Source organism: Erpetoichthys calabaricus, chromosome 1 (genome assembly GCF_900747795.2).
Source record: "Erpetoichthys calabaricus chromosome 1, fErpCal1.3, whole genome shotgun sequence".
Classification (NCBI taxonomy): domain Eukaryota; kingdom Metazoa; phylum Chordata; class Cladistia; order Polypteriformes; family Polypteridae; genus Erpetoichthys; species Erpetoichthys calabaricus.
The window spans coordinates 314,533,848-314,558,912 of NC_041394.2; the positions used below are offsets into that span (position 1 = coordinate 314,533,848).

A 25,065-nucleotide genomic window follows, 5' to 3' on the forward strand; every position below is an offset into this window, starting at 1 on the left:
GCTGTATAAAAGTTCAGATTTCAAAATGGGGTCACAAGCCAAATAGGGTGGGGAAACTCTGATCTGATATGTGTTTATCAAATTAGTGTTAATTACATGACAGATGATTTTCATAAGAAAACATATATAGGATAATTTTCTCGCAAATGATTCATTAGGCCGTGGAGCACATGTTTCATAGACGTTCAGTGGGGACTGCGGACTCTGTATCTCACATCATCCAACATCTCCAATATCAAGCGCTGAATTCTATTTCAGTAGCCAAGGTCAGTATGATTTTCTACAGGATAGTTTTAGAGCGATACAAGTAAACATTTTGCTAATATGCACATTTTTATTAAGACTTCTAGAAACTGTTGCTTGAACAGGGATACCTATAGCTAAACATTTTATGAAATGTTGTCCCTTACAATGAGGGTGCAGTTTTAAACAAATTGCCTTCATCTAATACAAAAAATGTTGATGGAATTAAAACTCTTGCAAACTGTTACATTTCCATTTTTTTATCTGTCTCCCTCAAACAGAAAACCTAATATGTACAGGTAAAAATATACCTGCATAAAGTATATACCTAAAACAGGGATAATAAGGTTTGAAACCCATGACCCTATTTTTTTTTTTCTTTATAACAGAAAAGAGTTATTTCTGACAAAAAATACAGCGAGCAGCGACTGGATGTATTATCAGCTTTGGTGCTGGCAGAAAATGCACTTAACGGTCCCAGTACTAAAGAGAGGAGACTAATTGTTTCGCTAGCAATCAGTGTTGGTACCCAAATGGTGAGTAATGAAATCTGTATACTGTGATCTGAATGCCGCTTAGTCCATGACTATTTAGTTGGTGGTCAATTATGGTTATAAACTTGACTGTAGACGCTAGCTTAGTTAAGACGTTTGCTGCACTCATTTATTGGGTTAAGACCCTTTAATGTAAACCTTTATAGACCATGCCTCCAATCTGTAAGGTAATTGGTTCCACTTGTTAAATGTTTTTGGTGTCTATATACATTTCATAGTTCATGTTAAATATGCCTTGAAGTATTTTCCAGTTGTTTTTTCATACAGTTTCAATTAGTTTACTTGAAACTAACATCTAAAAAAATAAATTAGTATATGTTTTATTCACTTTCATGCTTTGAGAACATGCCTAAATTTGTTGCATTTGTAGGTGGTTCATATATAAATCAGTAAGTTCAACATTTATTTCAGATGCATTGTTGCTGCATTCCATGTTTATATAACCAAATCCAGGTTTTAACAGATAAACACATTGCCTTGTTATTGGAAACTACAACATAACAGTGTTGAAAGCACAGTAATTATATCTTAATTACTGTTATTTGTTTTAATAGCTGTCATAATGTTGTGATGTGTGTTTTTGTTCCGAGCATGCATGTAATGTGTAAAATGGTGGAATGATAAACCTGTTACAAGTATTAGGATTTAAAGTTGATAAAAGATGCAGGATTTATTTGAAGTGATGCTGAAAGTGATGGTGAACAACTGTCACTTCAAATATCGTTTTTCATTGGTCATTTTTATTTTTCAGAAAACCTTTAAAGATGAAGAACTGCTAAGCCTGCAGTTGATTCTGAAGAAACTGGACCTTGTAAGTGAACTGCAGGACAGGTAAGGGGTTCTAGAGCGCTAGAGGACTTATACCACATATCTGTTGTTAAGATGTGCAATAGTGTCATTAAATCTACGCTGTTTAATATTAAAGGTATTGTTTTCCTTCAGCTGAGTACATGTGTTCCTTTTTTTTTTTTTTTTTTTTTTTGCCTAAAAACTTGCCGCAATGGTCATATTTTTGGAGGAGACTTGATCATGGAAGTCCCTGAATATTGACCTTTCAATAAAGTGTAATTTCTGCAGAGAGAGCTTGTTCAAAGAGATGTATTAATTTCATAGCCCTTTCAGTAAAAACAACTGGAACCTTGCTGGAATTTAGGAATAATTCTTGTGGTTCCAAAATTTTCAGTTATTGCTTGCACTGTGAAGTATAACTGAATATAGAGATTGTAATCGTGATTGTTTTGTTTTAGTGTAATTCTATGTCTTTACCCTGTCTATTTTTTTTTTGTTTTATATAGGCTTTTTGAGCCTTCACAGAGTAAATGTGTGAGAGGTGAGAAACAGGTGTGTGTGTATGTATGAATATGTGTATGTATAAAAGAAAGTGAGTCTTTACTGTGTCCAAGATGGCCAACAGAAGCACCTAAACTGCATTCAGTATGCGAAGTATATTCACATAGATTGTTCTGTAATATATACCGTAACCGTGATAATTTTTAATTATATTATGATATATTTTAATATTCATCCATCCATCCTCTTCTGCTTATCCGAGGTTGGGTCGCGGGGGCAGCAGCTTGAGCAGAGATGCCCAGACTTCCCTCTCCCCGGCCACTTCTTCTAGCTCTTCCAGGAGAATTCCAAGGTGTTCCCAGGCCAGCCGGGAGACATAGTCCCTCCAGCGTGTCCTGGGTCTTCCCCGGGGCCTCCTCCCGGTTGGACGTCCTCGGAACACCTCACCAGGGAGGCGTCCAGGAGGCATCCTGATCAGATGCCCGAGCCACCTCATCTGACTCCTCTCGATGCGGAGAAGCAGCGGCTCTACTCTGAGCCCCTCCCGGATGACTGAGCTTCTCACCCTATCGTTAAGGGAGAGCCCAGACACCCTGCAGAGGAAACTTATTTCAGCCGCTTGTATTTGTGATCTCGTTCTTTCAGTCACTACCCATAGCTCATGACCATAGGTGAGGGTAGGAACATAGATCGACTGGTAAATTGAGAGCTTTGCCTTACGGCTCAGCTCCTTTTTCACCATGACAGACCGATGCAGAGCCCGCATCACTGTGGACGCCGCACAGATCCGACTGTTGATCTCGCGCTCCATGAACAAGACCCCGAGATACTAGAACTCTTCCACTTGAGGTAGGATCTCGCTCCCAACCCTGAGAGGGCATTCCACCCTTTTCCGGCTGAGGACCATGGTCTCGGATTTGGAGGTGCTGATTCCCATCCCAGCCACTTCACACTCAGCTGCGAACCGATCCAGAGAGAGCTGAAGATCATGGCCTGATGAAGCAAACAGGACAACATCATCTGCAAAAAGCAGTGACCCAATCCTGAGTCCACCAAACCGGACCCCCTCAACAACCTGGCTGCGCCTAGAAATTCTGTCCATAAAAGTTATGAACAGAATCGGTGACAAAGAGCAGCCCTGGCTGAGTCCAACTCTCACTGGAAACGGGTTCATCTTACTGCCGGCAATGCGGACCAAGCTCTGACACCGGTTGTACAGGGACCAAACAGCCCTTATCAGGGGGTCCGGTACCCCATACTCCCGGAGCACCCCCCATAAGATTCCCCAAGGGACACGGTCGAACGCCTTTTCCAAGTCCACAAAACACATGTAGACTGGTTGGGCGAACTCCCATGCACCCTCCAGGACTCTGCTAAGGGTGTAGTGCTGGTCCACTGTTCCGCGACCAGGTCGAAAACCACACTGTTCCTCCTGAATCTGAGGTTCAACTATCCGACAGACCCTCCTCTCCAGAACCCCCGAATAGACTTTTCCAGGGAGGCTGAGGAATGTGATCCCTCTGTAGTTGGAAGACACCCTCCGGTCCCCCTTCTTAAAGAGGGGGACCACCACCCCGGTCTGCCAATCCAGAGGCACTGTCCCTGATGTCCATGCAATGTTGCAGAGACGTGTCAACCAAGACAGTCCTACAACATCCAGAGCCTTGAGGAACTCTGTGCATATCTCATCCACCCCCGGGGCCCTGCCAACAAGCAGTTTTTTTGACCACCTCGGTGACCTCAGTCCCAGAGATGGGGGAGCCCACCTCTGAGTCCCCAGGTTCTGCTTCCTCATTGGAAGGCATTTTAGTGGGATTGAGGAGGTCTTCGAAGTACTCCCCCCACCAACCCACAGCATCCCGAGTCGAGGTCAGCAGCGCACCATCCTCACCATATACAGTGTTGACACTGCACTGCTTCCCCCTCCTGAGACGCCGGACGGTGGACCAGAATCTCCTCGAAGCTGTCCGAAAGTCGTTCTCCATGGCCTCCCCAAACTCCTCCCATGCCCGAGTTTTTGCCTCAGCAACCACCGAAGCCACATTCTGCTTGGCCTGCCGGTACCTATTAGCTGCCTCCAGAGTCCCACAGGACAAAAGGGACCGTTAGGACTTATTCTTCAGCTTGACAGCATCCCTCACCGCCGGTGTCCACCAACGGGTTCGGGGATTGCCACCACGACAGGCACCGACCACCTTATGGCCACAGCTCCGGTCAGCCATCTCAACAATAGAGGCACAGAACATGGCCCATTCGGACTCAATGTCCCCCACCTCCCTCGGGATGTGGTCGAAGTTCTGCCGGAGGTGGGAGTTGAAGCTACTTCTGACAGGGGGTTCTGCCAGATGTTCCCAGCAGACCCTCAGAACACGTTTGGGCCTACCAGGCCTGACTGGCATCCTCCCCCACCATCGAAGCCAACTCACCACCAGGTGGTGATCAGTTGACAGCTCGGCCCCTCTCTTCACCCGACTGTCCAAGACATGCGGTTGCAAGTCACAAAGTCGATCATCGTACTGAGGCCTAGGGTGTCCTGGTGCCAAGTGCAAGTATGACCACTCCTATGCTTGAACATGGTTTTCGTTATGGACAATCCATGACGAGCACAGAAGTCCAATAACAAAACACCACTCAAGTTCAGATCGGGGAGGCCATTCCTCCCAATCACGCCCTTCCAGGTCTCACTGTCATTACCCACGTGAGCATTGAAGTCTCCCAGCAGTACGAGGGAGTCCCCAGAAGGTATGCCCTCTAGCACCCCCTCCAGGGACTCCAAAAATGGTGGGTACTCCGAACTGCTGTTCGGTGCATACGTACAAACAACAGTTAGGACACGCCCCCCCCAAGGGCGGAGGGAGGCTACCCTCTCGTCCACCAGGGTAAACCCCAATGTACAGGCTCCAAGTTGGGGGGCAATAAGTATGCCCACACCCGCTTGGCACCTCTCACCGGGGGCAACTCTAGAGTGGTAGAGAGTCCAGCCCCTCTCAAGGAGATTGGTTCCAGAGTCCAAGCTCTGCATCGAGATGAGTCCAACTATATTTAGCTGGAACCTCTCAACCTCGTGCACAAGCTCAGGCTCCTTCCCCTTCAGAGAGGTGACATTCCACGTCCCAAGAGCCAGCTTCTGTAGCCGAGGATCGGACCGCCATGGTCCTCCGCCTTCAGCCACCACCCAACTCACACTGCACCCAACCTCCTTGGCCCCTCCCATAGGTGGTGAGCCCATGGGAAGGGGGACCCACGTTGCCTCTTCGGGCTGTGCCCGGCCAAGCCCCATGGGTGCAAGCCCAGCCACCAGGCGCTCGCCATCAAGCCCCACCTCCAGGCCCTGGCTCCAGAGGGGGGCCCCGGTGACCTGCGTCCGGGCTAGGGAAAACACCGTCCAAATTTTTTATTCATCATAGAATGTCTGTTGAACCGCACTTTGTCTCATCCCTCACCTAGAACCAGTTTGCCTTGGGTGGCCCTACCAGGGGCATAAAGCCCCAGACAACAGAGCTCCTTGGATCATTGGGACACACAAACTCCTCCACTAGGTGGCGGTTCGAGGAGGGGCCACCTCCCCAATATATTATATATTTTAATGTATTATTTTTAATTATAATTGTAATATAATACTGTCCACCCATGAAAGAACTATATAGAACATAAGTGTGTCAGTCAGTGAGTTTGTAAGAAAAGGAGGTTTTAGAACTTGGAAAGTCAATGGAGACTCTGATGTCAAGTTAACATTATATGTATTGCACCTATGTTAATTCACAGTAGGTTCACGGTCTTGGGTTTCTCTACTGAAATTTCACATATAAACAAAGCATTATTTGGCTGTCTTAAATCAAAAGAGATGAGGGTTTTTGTTTTTTTGTTTTTTTTAAGAGATTTGCCTTTTGATCATAGTACAAAAAATTATTTCAGCTTGCAAAATTATTTTTATAAATATTTTTCCTTTTATTCAAATAGAATAGCTTTTAATATACAGCAAGAACCCGGAATTCATTCCTTAATATTTTTTCAATTCCAGCCATTATAATTGTTGTTTTCAGGTAGTTAATGAAGAATACATAAAGTCTTAATCTATAGTTATTAGTTCTTCATGATCATAAGCAGTGGTGTTCTGTAATTTTAATGACGCAGTTCAGCTCAAGTAAGCCTTATAGATCTTCATGCAGCCTGTGTTAACAGAATAGGGTTCTTTATTTTTTCCAACAAAGTGTTCCATGAGCTCTTCTTCAGCAGAGAGCTTTCTTTGGTGAGCTGTGGGAGTGAATTGAACTTCATCCCTTGAGTTTTTCCTTTAAAGTAGTTATGTGATTGTAAAAGGTAATCTTCTTTATAGTGGTGCTTTCAATGGGTGGGATATAGAGGCTTCCAGTCTCATCATCTAAAGGCAGTAGAGCTTTCTTTAAAGCATTTACAGTTTTTAATCCAATCCAATTTAACCAATTGTATCTCAGAAATTGTAAGTTGCTTTGGATAGTGTGAGTTCCCTTCATCCTGTAATCATGTCAAAAAGTGCTAAGTGAACGTTTTATGGGTCTTCCTTAATGCTAGATGATGTAATGCACTTGACCAAACCTTGTATCATAGAGGTTTTTCACAGTATATGTTATTCTTGGAGTATTCTAGTGTAAACCATATGACAGATTTTGATCACAGACATCAATTGTCTTGGAAGATTTTTCAGTGGTAATGTAGAGTATGCACCACTGTGAAACTATGTTTCAACTTTTAGAAACATGTTACAGAAAAGCCTGAATCAGAGATCTCTAATATCCATGTACTTCGTCCAGGATATGATATACGCAGCATATGGAGGATGAAAACAAGAGTAAAGAAGAAATTGTAAAAGGTTAGAGAAAAGATCACAGTGAAGAAATTACAAATATGAAAACTTAATGTCCAAGTAGTGCAAGACTCTGGAGCAATGTAAAAAGAGGCAGAAAAAATGCAGAGAAGATACATGACTATACTTTCATTTGCCTTTCAGAGTAACTGCTTAGCATGGCTTAAGTAATACAGAGAAAAAGTTATAGCTGAGAGTCATAGAAAAAAAAGCCTGAACATTTTGCAAGTTGATTAAAATATTTGGTTAATATTTCATCAAAAATGCTTTGGTGTTACAAATATAATTTGTCATAGATTATTTTTTCATTTGAGCACTTTCTGGGATGGAGACTGCAGGGGACTTCTACATTTAAGCAGGCCATAGATGATGCACCAATATTTTGTTTGTTTGTTTTTTGTTTTTTTTGGTGTATTTTAGTAATAATAACATTTGACAAAAAAAAGTAATTAATCTTTTTTTGGACATCAAATTTCTAGTTATTTATATCCAGAGTGTAAGGTGCATCTCTATTTGTATTTTTAATCTACCTCTCCTTTGGATTTACCTTTTAATTATTTGTTTTATATTTGTCCATAAATAATACTGGGTTTCTTTATTAGAGTACGGATTCATTGTGACTGCAGTTTTTTGTACTGGCACAGAGCTGTATTCCCCATCTATCTAGATGACGTTTATGATAATGCTGTTGATGCATCTCGAATTCATGTAAGCATTAATTTTCATGTTTGGTTTTTGTTCAAGAAGTTTGTATAAAATTTATGTAATTCAAGATAAAAGGATCAATGCATATTTAAAATTATAACATTATTCATTTCACTTTAGGTAGAAGTTTGAATATTCATATATTTTGTTATTTATTTATTGACAGTACATGTTTAGTGCTCTTCGAGACTGTGTACTCACAATGTTGGGCGCTCGGCACTTGGAGTCTTGTGAGCAGTTGCTGGAGAATTATGATCGTGAAATTATGGATGTTTTCAAACAGGTATTCAGAACTTCATTTTAATTTGGACACTGCAGTTCATTTTCCATTCTTGTTTTTTGTAAGATTTTCTTTATTTTATTAGTGAAAAATCGCTTTATTTTGCCAATAGGTACTTTTTTGTAAATATAGGGGTTATGTGGCTTGTACAGTTTCTGATATGTGAAATCTAAATGTATGACTTGTCATTGCAACAGCACTTGTTAGATAAGCTGTGTAAGGAGATTGAGAAAGACCTGCGCTTATCAGTTCATACTCATCTTAAGCTGGATGACAGAAACCCCTTCAAAGTTGGAATGAAGGATCTTGCACACTTTTTTTCTGTAAAACCAATCAGATTCTTCAGCCGCTTCATTGATATTAAAGGTGATTTTAAATACTTATTTATTAATTGAAGATAAGTTTGATTTAGTGGAAAACTTAAGATTATCAAGAGTAAAACCGTTACATTTAGTACTATCAGTCAGAGGGTAACGTTTATTTGTCTGTATCAATTCTCTGCTGCAGTTTTTTTTGTTTTGTTTTTAATAGTATGATTATATAGTTCAATTGATTTCATTAACTATGAGTCATGCACATATACCCGAAATAATAGTCATTACTGAATTTAAACTCCACCATATTTCTCAGTGCTATGAAAGTACTTCTAATCCATATTACTAACCGAGAATGGTAAACCGGAAGGAATGGACGCAGGTACACGGTGATGGGACCATGAGACATAGTGCGCAGGCGCCGAAAGCGCGCGTCTCATAAACCGCAAGCGCGAAAACGAAGGAGTCACGGCCCAAAACCGAAAGAGCTCAACTAACGTGAATGAGAAATGAAGCAACAACGCGCCCATCGCTAATGACTAACGACACAGCCACACAAAAAAGCGGATTCTGCGCTGCACCCCAGAGTCAAACGGAAAAGGCTACGGAGGCCCCACAGGTACACAAAAATAGTACGGAAGGCGCGTGAAAGTACGAAAGGCGCATGCGCCTACAACGCGCTTCTGAACTAAACGGCCACACTACACAGCGTGGTCCACGCGCTTCTAACACACCTACAGAGGCCCCACAGGTCCACAAAGATAGTACGGAAGGCGCATGAAAGTAACCGAGAATGGTAAACCACGAGCCCGCCTGGATAGAATCAATGAACGCAGGCGCCTACAACGAACTCTCCGTATTAAACGTACAGCATCCTCACACGTCCAAACCATATAGCATATGTAAATCACATTACAGTGATGCAGCATTGCCCCACAGTTACACAAAGAGAGTACGGAAGGCGCGTGAAAGAACGAAAGGCACATGTGCCTACAACGCGCTTCTGAACTAAATGGCCACACTACACAGCGTGGTCCACGCGCTTCTAACATACCTACGGAGGCCCCACAGGTCCACAAAGATAGTACGAAAAGCGCGTGAAAGTAACCGAGAATGGTAAACCACGAGCCCGCCTGGATAGAATCAATGAACGCAGGCGCCTACAACGAACTCTCCATATTAAACGTTCGGCATCCTCACACGTCCAAACCATATAGCATATGTAAATCACATTACAGTGATGCTTCATTAACAGTACAACCACAGAAAACGCTCAGTATTAACAGTATAACAATAAGTGCAATTATCCATATTACTAACCGTGAACAACGGATAACTAATGGAGTCACGGTCACGGCTCCAAAACGATCCAGTTCGACTAACAGAGCTACAAACACGAGCCCGCATGGATAAAGAAATTAAACGTAGGCGCCTACAACGCGCGTCTGAAACAAAACTGTCTCGGCTCCAAAACCAAAGAGCTCGACTAACGGAGCTACAAAAACGCGCCAGCATGGACAAATACATTGAACATAGGCGCCTACAACGCGCATCTGAACCTGCGGAAGCAAAGCAGGCACGGGTTCAAAACGAAAGAAAACGATTCAGCATATTAGAACTCCAAATATTCTAAATATTGTTTTTATATAAGTTCTGAAATAAAAGTGAAACTAATGAAATAGCAACAATTCAAAGAAAAAAAAATCTTAAAAATTTGGATCCGGAAAAACAAACATGAGGGTTGGCGAGCGAAGCCCCCTAGTTATAAAATATGACAGGGAAAATCATTCGTGCTTTGTAACAATTTGGCTGAAGATAATTGTAAACATTTAGTTTAGAATGACCCTGTAAATTGTGCCTCTTGTTTTTTCGATAGAAACAACATACTGTAGTTGCTTCTTAATATGAGCTATATATGCTGCCTTGTGAAGTACTATTATTTCTTTGAGATATTCTCTTGCTAAATCAATGTAATATATATTTTTTAATGAATTTTAATTATTGTTTTCTTGTCATGGTGCTAACTGCTTCTACTGACTTACTGGTTGCAGCCTATGTGACACATTATCTGGATAAAACATTTTACAACCTGACAACAGTAGCTTTACATGACTGGGCCACATACAGTGAAATGAGAAACCTTGCGACCCAGCGCTATGGGCTGATGATGACAGAAGCACACCTCCCCAGCCAAACCTTGGAGCAGGTTAGTTGAGTTAGGAGGGAAATTATAAGTTGATGTCAGTTTTTTTTTTTTTACAGATTAAACTCTTTCCAGAATAAAAGAGACGTATTTTGTTAGTTCAATGTGCATTTACTAATGTGTCCTAACTGTTGGGAGGGCTAAAGCCTATTCTGGTAGCACTGGATATAAAGAAGGAAACGGTACTGGACAGCACAGAATGCCAGTTCAGTGTGGCATACTCAAACCCAAACTCATACTAAGGTCAATTTTCAATTGCTAAGTAACCTAACATGCATGTTACTTAGGATGTGCTACCATGACACCCTGTTTTCATTTTATTGAACATGATTTCTTGGGAATTAAATTAGGATGAGGAAGTATAAATTAAAACAAAAAAAGTTTGATTTTCCACATTATATGCCCTCTGCTCCAAAATACATTGCATATGTGTTTGTTTAGATCCTCTGTACACTGAACCTTAAAAAAGTATAAATGAACACTTTGTGTTTTGGTAGTTAAAATACTGGTAGGGTGTTGTACCATGTTAGCCATTATGGATGCAATGAGAAGTCAAGCAAAATGACACCTTTTATTGGCTAACTAAAAAGATTGCAATTTGCAAGCTTTTGAGGCAACTCATGCCCCTTCTTCTGTTTATAAACCACCTGAAGAAGGGGCCTGAGTTGTCTCGAAATCTTCCATATTGTAATCTTTTTAATTAGCCAATAAAAGGCAGTTAAAATATAAAGAAAACACAAAGTAATGCAAGAAAATGGTTCAGTTTATGTTAGAGATGTGGTCAATCATGCCAAGGTATGACAGGGAGGAGCAGTAAAAAGCATATTAGATGGAACCGGATTGGTTTTTGGTCCCTATGTTTTAAGAGAGAGTATTGTTTATTTAAGGGTATTTTTTCCTTTTGTGCCCAGTTATTTACACCCCTGGTACATATCCCTTTTTAGTCACAGTGTCATCATCAGGTGGCACAGGTTGCAGTCTGACACAGTACCTTGTGCAAAACATACCTTAGTATTCATGGCATCATCACATGCTTCCTTTATGTTTTAATTGTTTTTCATAAATGTCAGATTCTTCAGAATTCATTGACGTATACAAGAGATTTTGGCACACAGTGTTAATATAATTATTCAAAAGTATATGGCATTATGGATTAAATACAATAAAGGGAAAAATTAATAACATTAATTGTTTCAGGGTCTTGATGTGTTGGAGATCATGAGGAATATCCATGTTTTTGTGTCCCGTTACCTTTATAACCTTAATAATCAGGTGAGTAATCATTGGCTGAAAGACTTCATTTCTGTTGCTGTTTTTTAAATTCTTTAAGCAAAACATTATATTCTGTTTTTCATATTAATTAATTGCAGATTTTTATTGAAAGGACTAGCAATAATAAGCACCTGAACACCATTAACATCCGGCATATTGCAAACTCCATCCGGACGCATGGGACAGGAATAATGAATACCACGGTGAGGTAGTTCTTTAATCAAACTCTTCGTTGAGAAAGTAGAAATCTATATATCTAATACTAAATTGTGTTGTTAGTTGCATCATGTTATTATGTATATCTTATTGTCTGCTTTAGTACTTTGTATTAAGATATTCATGAGTGGAACTGATAAAAGCATTTCTTTTCAAACACTTGTGGAACTGCCCATCCACCAGAGAATAGGAAAGATTATGGTTCTTTGAGGACAGGTAGATCGGTCATTCAGCAGATTAGAAAGAGATCCACCATTATATGTAGGTAGGCCAATAAGAGCTTTTTTTAGCTGAACTTTTACACTTTCATTGTTACCTGACCCTGTGTGTTTGTTGTCTTTTTGCTAATATATATGTGAATTTCCCATTGGGATTAATAAAGTATCTATCTATCTATCTATCTATCTATCTATCTATCTATCTATCTATCTATCTATCTGTCTCTCTGTCTCTCTGTCTCTGTCTGTCTCTGTCTCTCTCTCTCTCTATCTATCTATCTATCTATCTATCTATCTATCTATCTATCTATCTATCTATCTATCTATCTATCTATCTATCTATCTATCTAAACTGAGTCCATGCCTTTGGACCTGAGGGGCACAATTAGTAATCATTAACTCACTTACAGTGCCTTCAATATAAATAAGCATTAATTTTTATTGAAGTATATAGTTCCTTGCAAATATAATTTTTGTTAGTAAACTTTGTACATTCTGAGTTCGATGTCAGTGACTATGAGTGGTTGTTCAAGCACATTAACACCTTCTTATTTTTAAAGAATCCAATGTTGCTTTGGGCTGTGGTCCTGCTGAAAAGTAAACTTTTATCCTAGTTTGTCCTATAAACTTTGTCCAGCACTATATAATAAGGATATGCATTTTCTCCTTCAAATAGGTGAGACTTTGCAGTACAATAAGTTTTCTACTGGTAAAGGCTGTGCTTTGAATTTAGCATTCTGATCATGGGAAGCAGTAAAACAAATGCATATATTTGCCTGGGTGATTATTAGTATAATACAGTGTTTATCGAGCTTTATAGTGTCATGTTAATTAAGCAGCCTGAGTGAAAATGATAGAGGGCATTTTGGAATTTGAACTGCCTTTCCTAGAGGTATTTTATTTTTTTAATTATCCATTGTCTTAACAGGTTAATTTCACATACCAGTTTCTCCGCAAGAAATTCTACATATTCAGCCAGTTCATGTATGATGAGCACATCAAGTCAAGGTTAATTAAAGACATTCGCTTCTTTCGTGAAATGAAGGACCAAATTGACCAAAAGGTATGACAAGCATTAGGCCACTGAGTGTTTACTTTAATTCAGTATTTTTTGCTAATATCATCTTAAGATGATATCTAACATATAGTGTTACTGTACATTTTAATGTTTTAGACTGTAGTTTTGATTTGAAGTAGTGGTAGTGGTGCAGAGTGATAGAATCAAGAAGTAAAGAAAGTTGGTTGTTCATATTGATGGCAGTATGATGTAGTGGTTTTGGTCTCAAAGCATGGTACTGAAACTATGTGACCATGAGGAAGTTAATTTGCCTGCCTGTGCTCCAACTGGTAAAACAAAGTGGGGGACTTCAAGTATGTATGTGTGTGTGTGTGTGTATATATATATATATATATATATATATATATATATATATATATATATATATATATATATATATATATAATACACTAAATGTCAGACTAAATCTGACATATATGTATTATAATATATTGGTGAACTTGAACCCCAGACACAGACACCAATTGTCCCAATGCACACACGTTTATTTTCTTTTCCTTTTAACAGCACACAGTGCACCAACCACCAACAATGCTCACAGTCCTTTCTTTGACTCTCTTTTCTTTCTCTTCTGCTACCTTCACTCCTCTCTTGCAAGCTCTGTCCTCTGCCTCCCGACTCCAGCTCTACTATTGGAGTGAGGCAGCCCCTTTTATAGTGCACCCAGAAGTGCCCCAGGGGCTTCCCGATTAACCTCCGGCAGCACTTGCGGGTGTGGCGGAAGCGCTGCCCATGAATCCAGCTCCTCTTCAGGCAGCACTTCTAGGTGTGGTCCAGAGCTGTCCAGGCGCCCCCTGATGTTGGCCATGGACCCCAACAGGTTTGAGCTTCAGAGCCCCAAGCCCATGGCCCCAGCCATCCCATATATATGTATGTATGTATATGTGTATATATACAGGGTATGTGTATATATGTATGTACAGTGGTGCAAAAAAGTATTTAGTCAGCCACCAATTGTGCAAGTTCTCCCACTTAAAAAGATGAGAGAGGCCTGTAATTTTCATCATAGGTATACCTCAACTATGAGAGACAAAATGAGAAAAAAAAAATCCAGAAAATCACATTGTCTGATTTTTGAAGAATTTATTTGCAAATTATGGTGGAAAAAAAGTATTTGGTCAATAACAAAAGTTCATCTCAATAGTTTGTTATATACCCTTTGTTGGCAATGACAGAGGTCAAACGTTTTCTGTAAGTCTTCACAAGGTTTTCACACAGTGTTACTGGTACTTTGGCCCATTCTTCCATTCCTCCTCTAGAACAGTGATGTTTGGGGCTGTCGCTGGGCAACACAGACTTTCAACTCCCTCCAAAGATTTTCTATGGGGTTGAGATCTGGAGACTGGCTAGGCCACTCCAGGACCTTGAAATGCTTCTTACGAAGCCACTCCTTCGTTACCTGGGCGGTGTGTTTGGGATCATTGTCATGCTGAAAGACCCAGCCACGTTTCATCTTCAATGCCCTTGCTGATGGAAGGAGGTTTTCACTCAAAATCTGATGATACATGGCCCCATTCATTCTTTCCTTTACACGGATCAGTCGTCCTGGTCCCTTTGCAGAAAAACAGCCCCAAAGCATGATGTTTCCACCCCCATGCTTTACAGTAGGTATGGTGTTCTTTGGATGCAACTCAGCATTCTTTCTCCTTCAAACACGACGAGTAGAGTTTTTACCAAAAAGTTGTATTTTGGTTTCATCTGACCATATGACATTCTCCCAATCCTCTTCTGGATCATCCAAATGCTCTCTAGCAAACTTCAGACGGGCCTGCACATGTACTGGCTTAAGCAGGGGAACACTGGCACTTCAGGATTTGAGTCCCTGGCGGCGTAGTGTGTTACTGATGGTAGCCTTTGTTACTTTGGTCCCAGCTCTCTGCAGGTCATTCACTAGGTCCCCCCGTGTGGTTCTGGGATTTTTGCTCACCGTTCTTGTGATCATTTTGACCCCATGCGGTGAGATCTTGCGCGGAGCCCCAGATCAAGGGAGATTATCAGTGGTCTTGTATGTCTTCCATTTTCTAATAATTGCTCCCACAGTTGATTTCTTCACACCAAGCTGCTTACCTATAGCAGATTCAGTCTTCCCAGCCTGGTGCAGGTCTACAATTTTGTTTCTGGTGTCCTTTGACAGCTCTTTGGTCTTGGCCATAGTGGAGTTTGAAGTGTGTCTGTTTGAGGTTGTGGACAGGTGTCTTTTATATTGATAATGAGTTCAAACAGGTGCCATTAATGCAGGTAACGAGTGGAGGACAGAGGAGCCTCTTACAGAAGAAGTTACAGGTCTGTGAGAGCCAGAAATCTTGCTTGTTTGTAGGTGACCAAATACTTACTTTCCACCATAATTTGCAAATAAATTCTTTAAAAATCAGACAATGTGAGTTTCTGGATTTTTTTTTTTTCTCATTTTGTCTCTCATAGTTGAAGTATACCTATGATGAAAATTACAGGCCTCTCTCATCTTTTTAAATGGGAGAACTTGCACAATTGGTGGCTGACTAAATACTTTTTTGCCCCACTGTATATGTATGTATGTATGTATGTATATATGTACTGTATGTATGTATGTGTATGTATGTATGTATGTGTATAGTTAATCTGTATATACTTTCAAGGGTACAAATGTACATCCAACTACAGAGGGATCACACTCCTCAGCCTCCCTGGAAAAGTCTATTCGGGGGTCCGTCGGATTGTCGAACCTCAGATTCAGGAGTAACAGTGTGGTTTTCGTCCTGGTCGCGGAACAGTGGACCAGCTCTACACTCTTAGCAGAGTCCTGGAGGGTGCATGGGAGTTCGCCCAACCAGCCCACATGTGTTTTGTGGAATTGGAAAAGGCGTTCGACCGTGTCTCTTGGGGAATCCTGTGGGGGGTGCTCTGGGAGTATGGGGTACCGGACCCCCTGATAAGGGCTGTTTGGTCCCTGTACAACCGGTGTCAGAGCTTGGTCTGCATTGCCTGCAGTAAGTCGAACCCGTTTCCAGTGAGAGTTGGACTCCGCCAGGGCTGCCCTTTGTCACCGATTCTGTTCATAACTTTTATGGACAGAATTTCTAGGCGCAGCCAGGGTGATGAGGGGGTCCAGTTTGGTGGACTCAGGATTGGATCACTGCTTTTTACAGATGATGTTGTCCTGTTTGCTTCATCAGGCCGTGATCTTCAGATCTCTCTGGATCGGTTCGCAGCTGAGTGTGAAGTGGCTGGGATGGGAATCAGCACCTCCAAATCCGAGACCATGGTCCTCAGCCGGAAAAGGGTGGAGTGCCCTCTCAGGGTTGGGAGCGAGATCCTGCCTCAAGTGGAGGAGTTCAAGTATCTCGGGGTCTTGTTCACGAGTGAGGGAAGAATGGAGCGTGAGATCGACAGGTGGATCGGTGCGGCGTCCGCAGTGATGCGGGCTCTGCATCGGTCTGTCATGGTGAAAAAGGAGCTGAGCCGTAAGGCAAAGCTCTCAATTTACCAGTCGATCTATGTTCCTACCCTCATCTATGGTCATGAGCTATGGGTAGTGACCGAAAGAACGAGATCGCGAATACAAGTAGCTGAAATGAGTTTCCTCTGCAGGGTATCTGGGCTCTCCCTTAAAGATAGGGTGAGAAGCTCAGTCATCCGGGAGGGGCTCAGAGTAGAACTGCTGCTTCTCCGCATCGAGAGGAGTCCGATGAGGTGGCTCAGGCATCTGATCAGGATGCCTCCTGGACGCCTCCCTGGTGAGGTGTTCTGGGCACGTCCAACCGGGAGGAGGCCCTGGGGAAGACCCAGGACACGCTGGAGGGACTATGTCTCCCGGCTGGCCTGGGAACGCCTCGGGATTCTCCCGGAAGAGCTAGAAGAAGTGGCTGGGGAGAGGGAAGTCTGGGTATCTCTGCTCAAGCTGCTGCCCCCGCGACCCGACCTCGGATAAGCGGAAGAGGATGGATGGATGGATGGATGAAAGTGTACATGTTGCACAATCATTTAAATCAGTGAATGATTTGTCCTATTCATCTGGTTTTTACATGCAGTAGTTACACAAGTCTTTTGTAACCAGCGCTATGATGCATAACTCAGTTTTATGCATCTCCTCCACATCCACTATTTGAAATCACTTCAGGTTTCAAACCAAGGTCCATATTTGATTTGAAATATTTGATGATTATGGTTACATTAACAGTTACCATCTTTGTTTCAAAGTATGCAAAGTTTGTTTTATTTTTTTCTGATCTGCATACATGTCAGTAGCCTTTCAAAACATTTTAGTGAAATTATAATTTTTATTGTTGCTCTGTATTTAAGCAATTCAATTTTGATGTGAAAACTGAATATGAGCCTTAATTATACGTATAAAATTCATATACAAATTAAAAATTTTATGTGTAAATTTCTTGAAAAAGAAATGTAATGCATGAAGAGTAATTAAAGTACACTTTTCTTGTAAGACATTTGTCACTTGTATTTTCACTGATTATCTTAAGTTAAATAGCAAGGTAAAATACGTATGTGAATAATCCAGTATTTTATGCATGGATTTGTTAAATTACATTTTTTCAGTATCCGTTTGAAAGAGCTGAGAAATTTAACCGAGGAATTCGCAAACTTGGAATCACACCTGATGGACAGAGCTATCTTGACCAGTTTCGGCAGCTCATCAGCCAAATAGGTATGGCCTGCTTTTCTAACCATAGTCTGTTATATGTGGTGCACGACTTTTTCATTGAGAGTATAAGTGCCCATAGATTTTCAATGATTCAACATTTTATGAAGAGAATAGACTCGAATTTAACATTAAAAAGATAAATCCTTCTGAATTTACCTTATTGATTTCTTTTTAAAATATGATAGATTCTTTAAATGTAATAGGTATAAATTATGCTGTAATCATGGCCAGATTCACTGTGAATAAATCACAACTGCTTTTCATCCTCTTTAATAAAACCCCTGTGTGCGTCCAGTGTCCGTGTGTGTGTGTCTTCTGGTGAAGTGCGCATGCGCGGGGCACGGTGCAATGCTTCAAAGCAGATGCTTCAAAGGCTGCCTGACGCGTCACACAAGACAGTGAGGGCGGGACCTATAAAATATCGCGAGGAAGATTCAATCGGATTTCGGTAAATGAGGTAAGACCTAAAACAGAAAACACGAAAAATCCAATCGGGTACTCGAGACGCGGAGACCAGCGTCCCCATTGTTGTGCAAGTGTTCACTCTGAGGATGTCAGATTTGCGATTAAGAAGCTTGACCCAGTAAAGTGTAAAGTAAAAGTAGATTTATTTTCACGTACATTACATCAGTTGCCGGGGAGAATCTTCTGATTGCCCACTGTTGTGACAGAAAATTAAACACATATTACAGACAGCAAAGCCAGAGAAAATTACAGGCATTTTATGGAAAAAATTTAATGAGGTAAAAGGTCCCCTGCCATTTAATATAGACTGTTCCTACTAATGTTTATGGACTACTGTTCTAGCGCCCGTTACTGTAACGGGCTTAATGTCTAGTATGACTATAATTTTGATGGCTTGTCATGTTAATGGCTCAAGGTGAATTATCCTGCATTTGGGAAATCTACCATTATGTTACAATGAAGTGAATTACTCTTAAACAATTCTGTGGTAAGGTATAGGCAGCCATTTATACAGTGCTGCTGGTAGCCTAGGATAGCTAGACAGCTGCACTGTGTAATGAGTGACTGCACTGCCAGATCTAAATACTAGCGTGGAGAATTACTCACATACTGAAGTGACTTTAGCTGTAGGTGGAAGTCCCATTTTACTTATGGTGTGGTGCAGCAGTCTATTAGCCAGTGAAAGTGCTGTGAAGAAGCTGTCTGACGTTACGGTTCTGCCTTTGTCCAGTCTGATAGCAGTCATGGGACATCATATCTTTGACTGCCAGTACAACAAATAATTATGAGCAGGCATCAACCACAGTAACAACTGTGATCATCGCTGCCCTTGTGAAAAGAATGATAAACGGCATGAACTTAGAGATGGAGAAGCAAGTTTGTTGTACCACATGAATGTGACTGAGAGAATAAAACTGAATAATAAATTAAAAAAAGCTCAACTTTTACAAGTAGCAGAAATTTACACTGGGTGTTAGACTCAAATCAAATGTATGCTTTTATTATATTATAATAGTAATAATAATAATAGCAGCTCACTACTCAAAACACGGAGCACCAGAACTCGAACCGGCAACCTTTTGATTATAAGGCAGCACTTCTTACCTCTGCACCATCCTAGAATACGTATTAATTTTCTGTCAATTGATATTTGAGCTTGGGTTTGTAACTCATATTTAAACGCAATATTTAAATTGAATAAGGTTTTTTTTTGCTTTGGTTATGTTCTTGAATACAAGCACACGTGTTTATTTGATATTTTAACTAAAGTTCTTCACACATTATACAGTTCACATTATTATTAGTATAACATGGAAAAAGTTTCTGCTTTAGGTATGTGTTCAGCTTTTCTTTCCTCACATTTCCTTTCATCCTGCACTTACCCAGATCTTTGTAGACACGGAACATACATGAAATGCATGTATTCCAAATAAAGATATACTGTACTATTTGCCCTATACATCTCCAGGCACCTCACATACAGATAAGGAGGAACTTTTTGCCCAAGTTGAGCTCCGTCGAGGTAGGGGATGGGATAGCAGGCTGCTTGCTGTTTTTGTGCTGATCGAAACATTTATAAAACAAGACTCTGAGGGAGAGGTGCGAAGGAATTTAGGGTGGCCAGGGATTACGAATTTTTTCGTAGGCTACAGGGATTCTAGTGTTAAGCAGGTTTATGAATGTTATGTTTTCCATATAGAAGATTTATTTATTTATGAAAGCAGGTTTATGAATGTTATGTTTTCCATATAGAAGATTTATTTATTTATGAAAGTACTACGGGGCTTTGCCCCCTGCTCGCTTCCCTCACCAACACCTGGGCCGGCGCTACATGCAAGCCACTTTACGGTTCTGCTGCTCACATATGGGGATGCGGATGTACAATATAAACAAATTGTTATTTTTATGGGAATTGTTACATATGCATAATAGAACTATATTACAGCGAGTAATTAACCATATTAAAAAATAGTAAAATGTAATAATTTGAAAGTAAATTGTTTCATGTTGCGTTCGAGTTTTTCGTTGCATGATTTCGTTCTATTTGGCTTTGAAATTAACACACAAATATTTTATAATATAATATATAAACTTATACTTTTACTGTAAAACTTCAATAAAAATTTTTTTAATAAAATTTTCATCAATATCGCATTGAATTTTGATTCTGTGTTTGGACTTGCACTGTGAAAATGCAACGTATAACTGCCTTTGAGAGAATTTCATTTCTTTCTCTCTAATAAATAAACCAACTTTTTCAAATGTTTATCTCTGTGATTTGTTAATTATCTTTGCAAAATCTATTCTAATGGGAAACGGTTAACATTTTAATACAAATGGCATATCAAGATCTCCTTTATTGTCTAATGTTATCCAGGTAAGATGTACTACATTACCTTTCTTGGATACATCCTTCTTTCAACAGTAATTTGGGTGGTGGAAGACCGGACGGTTTTAACGGTTGTAGTTATTCTTTGGAATATTTTAAGTTGATGTTTTCATCTTCTGCACAATCACCACCAATTGTTTTAGCAGTGTGTTGATTTGCCATGTAACTGATCTACAATTTTAGCGTTAATTCATTTGACTTAATCATTTCTCGGTGCTAGGATTGCCCGTGTACTCATTTATTCTGTTGATATCCCTTCGGGATGAAATTCATTAATAAGATTTGGACATAATACATCTTTTTAATTGGGAACTTAAAGTGAGGAAAACGTAAAGATTTATAAGAGCTGAGAGAGCAGGAATTGTGTCTGTCATAAGCATTCACACGAATGAGATGTGAGTGGACCATGTGTGTGTTTGAATATGGTTGAGAGGAGGGGTGTGACTTGAAAAAATCTCATGGCCAAAGTCTCGTCTTGCGGGACTTGAAATTATCTCTTTCATAAAGTCTTGTCTCAGGATTTCCTTTTATGATAGAGAGATTATGTATCCTGATTTTCTTTTTTCTCTGTGCAGGCAATGCTATGGGTTATGTGCGGATGATACGTTCTGGAGGTTTACACTGTTGTAGCAATGCCATAAGGTGTGTTAAATTTCATGAAATTTGACTGTTTTTTATAGAAAAAAATGGATACATTTTAAAGTCCTCTAAAAAATGCAATACAGATCACAAATAAATGTTAATTTTCATGTATTTTATAATCTGTATTATCTACATGATCAACAGTAGTCATTTTCTAACCTTTTTTTTTTTTCTTGACTGTCCCCTTCAGATTATTTGTCTAATCATAATAGTGACCTCCACTTGGCCTTAGCCCCTACTGACCTCTTACTGATTACATCTTTTAAGCATTTAGTTTTCTGATTTCTATAATGTACCAATGAGTTTTGGAATGGGGGTGTGTAGCAAGTCATTTTAGGTGCCCTAAGTTTAGTCTTATAAGGCCGGAGTTATACTTCACGTGACGCAACGCATGCTGCAGTGGATGCTCCTGCTACACAAGCATTGAAGTGTTTATACTTGCGCGCGTACTTTACGTAAATCTGGAGGAATCCGCCAGGTGGCAGTGCGAGATATTATCATGGTGAGAACATGTTCAGCTTCTCTGTGTTGTGAATTGCCTAGAACACCCATTAAATTCCAATGACACCTTACCGCAATATCTCTGAAAAGGATGTTTATTGATTAAATCCAGGTATGTGTCCATTCCAGCAAGCATTGGGCACGAGTACACTAGCGTCATTTTAGCGGCACCAAATCCCCAAATCTGCATATCTTTGGAAGGAAACTGGAGCACACTGAGGAAACCCAGCAGGAAAACGTGTAAACTCCAGGCAGGGAATATCAGCGACGTGACTCCCCGCAAGACAGCAGCGCTAACGCTCCGCCACTGTGTCACCCCATGTGTGTAATTATTAACAGTATTCATTATTTAAACGAAATTACCGATTTATCTGTAAAATGTAATATACATACTTTAATGCTTTTCATCATGAAAGTGATATCAAGTATAAATCTAAGGATTCTAAATGTGCAGAGAGTTGGAATATCATACATTTAATGTGCTCAGTGTGGCGATTCGCTGCTGTCAGGAGCAGAGGAAGCCCTAGAAAAAAGAGAGCACAGAAGACGGTATGTGAGAATTTTAAAACATTTCGTGTCATTACGATCGGGAATATGCGATGTTTGAATATAAAAGCACCATGAATACATCTGTATGTCGGCATTTTGCTTCACCACATCGAACCATTTATCAAATATCGAAGCGCGCACACCGATCTCGTAGGATCCGCAAAGCGGCTTTCTGTCACATGTAGATAGTAAACAGAGACTCTGACGTCACATTCCAACTTTTAGCACACTGCGCCCCCCGACTTTTTGCTGGTACTGCAACTCGCGTACGCAGCGCGTTAATTTCTGAGGACCTGCTCAGAGGACGCATCAAATGAATGCTCAGAATGCGTGGTGGCCATGATGCGGGCGCGTACATTTTCTGAACGTGAAATATAAATGAGCCCTAAGAGTCAACAGAGCAGGTGACTCCTTGGTACTCTCATGCTCTTTTTACATTGAGCTCCATAATCAACCAGAAAACGGCCATTTCTGAATTGCAAATTTGGTCAGTGACACTGAGCATTGGCACCTGCCAGAAGGTGAACATCTTGTTTTGTTTTTAAGGGTAGAGCAAAGTAGATTTGTGTTTGGATTTGTTAGTATAAATACTGTAGCTCTGCCTTTCTACAAGATTAATCCTTTAACAAACCTTGCAGGTCTTACTAGAAGGCAGTGGTCTTCTTTTGGACACTGTGCCACCAGTTTACCTCCAAGGTCCTCTTCAAAATCTTTATCCATTCCAGGTGATCACCAAAAGTGCTATCATGTAACGAGTTAAGGACCTCTGGAATGTGAACCTTGGGGACATGAGTTGGCACTTGTCAGCCACGACCCTTGATAAAACACAATATGGAAGCGTATTAGGGCCACGGTGAAAAAAAAATACGGACACAGTGAAGAAAAAAAAAACTAAATGTCGAGATTAAAGTCGACATGTTGACTTTATTCTCGACATTTCCACTTTAATCTTGACGCTTATGACGAGGATAAAGTTGACATGTTGACTTTATTCTCGTAGTTTGTCATTAAAGTAGAACATTGTAAACTAAATTTCATCTTAAAATGAATATTTAATTTAGTAGATCTTCCCAAACCCCGTCATAAATTATGTAGCGCATGAAATGCTTTGTGTTAAGTGTTCCCCGAGCCATGTTAATCACTACGTGCTTCTTAAACTGATTTCCTCTGCACTAAGAGGAGGCGCAGGCAGCAATCACCACACAGAATACATTAATGTCATGATATTCCTGCTCCCTGAACATTTACAATACTAAGATAAATACTTGATATCATTTTCATGATGAAATGCATTAAAGCATGTACTAATCATGAGGGGGCACCCTGCCTTGAGTTTGCAAGCTTTCCTGGTGGGTTTACTCAGCATCAAAGTCATGTAGGCAGTGGGGTTTTGTTATGCTATATTGACCCTGGGGTACGTGTGTGCTCGTATTCACCATGCAATTAGCTGGCGTCCTGTTCACGATTTGTTCCTGCCTGGCACACAATGCTTGCTGGGATGGGCGCAACTCTGAATGGATGGCATATTTAAAAATGTATAACAAAGATTTTTTAAAAGTTCTGAACACTCCGTGGTCTAAGTTTATAACTAGTTTTAATTTCACAAAGACGTTTATCGTGTGGTGATTGGTTACGTGGAGAAAGAAAAAGGAAGGATAGGAACTGGGGGTTTGGTACGTCAGACAGAGACAGCACGCATGCAATAAAGAAAGCCCATTCAGAAGAACATCCATTGAATTCTGTGTTTGTGTCTCCGACAACCAGATCACGAACCCAACATTTACACAATATTTCAGTTAAACCGGTGCGATACCCATTCATACATCCAGTTTTTTGGAGCCTTGTTACACCTGCCATAAACTTCTCTACACTGAACGTACACCTGGAGACCCCTTACTGTGAGGGAGTAGCACTACCGCCACACCACCGTGCATGTTTGATACCTGCTTTAATGCATTTCATCATGAAAATGATGATATCTTAACATTCTAAATGTTCAGAGAGCAGGAATATCATGCAGTGAATGTATTCTTTGCGGTGATCGCTGCCGGCGCCTACTCAATGCAAGAGGAAGTCCGTTTAAGAAGCACGTAGTGATTAATAACTGGGTCGGGGAACATTTAACACAAAGCATTTAATGTGCTACATAACTTATGGCGGGGTTTGAGAAAATCTAGTAAATTAAATATTTATTTTAAGATGAAGTTTAATTTAAGACATTCTACTTTAGTGACAAAATAAACTACGAGAATAAAGTGGAAATGTCGACTTTAATCTCTACATAAACAGCAAGATTAAAGTCGGCATGTCAACTTTATTCTTGTCATAAGCGTCGATATTAAAGTGGAAATGTCGAGAATAAAGCCAACATGCCGACTTTATTCTTGTCATAAGCGTCGAGATTAAAGTGGAAATGTCGAATAAAGTTTTTTTTTACTTTTTTTTCTTCTTCACTGTGGCCCTAATACACTTCCGTAACACAATGTCTCAACACATCCTTTAAGTTCCTTAAGGAGTATGTGATGTTTTCTTGTCTGAGTCTTTCCTTATCCACCCCCAAACAACTCAGAAATACAAGACTGATGGATTCTGCTCAAACATTTTCTAGTGATTTGGGAAACAAGGCTGAGCCCCATGTTGTGACTGTGGCCGCAGATGACCCCA

The 25,065-nt window shown here is 40.5% G+C and overlaps 1 protein-coding gene across 1 annotated transcript in view; it reads left to right on the top strand.

The window, feature by feature from the left end:
* washc4 (WASH complex subunit 4) overlaps positions 1 to 25,065 on the top strand; it is a 122,184-nt gene that overhangs the window by 69,319 nt on the left and 27,800 nt on the right. Inside the window, exons 16-27 of the mRNA XM_028817659.2 lie at positions 159 to 266; positions 633 to 779; positions 1,549 to 1,628; positions 7,533 to 7,638; positions 7,802 to 7,918; positions 8,113 to 8,281; positions 10,281 to 10,435; positions 11,630 to 11,704; positions 11,803 to 11,907; positions 13,067 to 13,201; positions 17,750 to 17,858; positions 21,285 to 21,351. Coding sequence (XP_028673492.1) covers positions 159 to 266; positions 633 to 779; positions 1,549 to 1,628; positions 7,533 to 7,638; positions 7,802 to 7,918; positions 8,113 to 8,281; positions 10,281 to 10,435; positions 11,630 to 11,704; positions 11,803 to 11,907; positions 13,067 to 13,201; positions 17,750 to 17,858; positions 21,285 to 21,351 — 1,373 coding nt within the window. The remainder of the gene's footprint in view (positions 1 to 158; positions 267 to 632; positions 780 to 1,548; positions 1,629 to 7,532; positions 7,639 to 7,801; positions 7,919 to 8,112; positions 8,282 to 10,280; positions 10,436 to 11,629; positions 11,705 to 11,802; positions 11,908 to 13,066; positions 13,202 to 17,749; positions 17,859 to 21,284; positions 21,352 to 25,065) is intronic.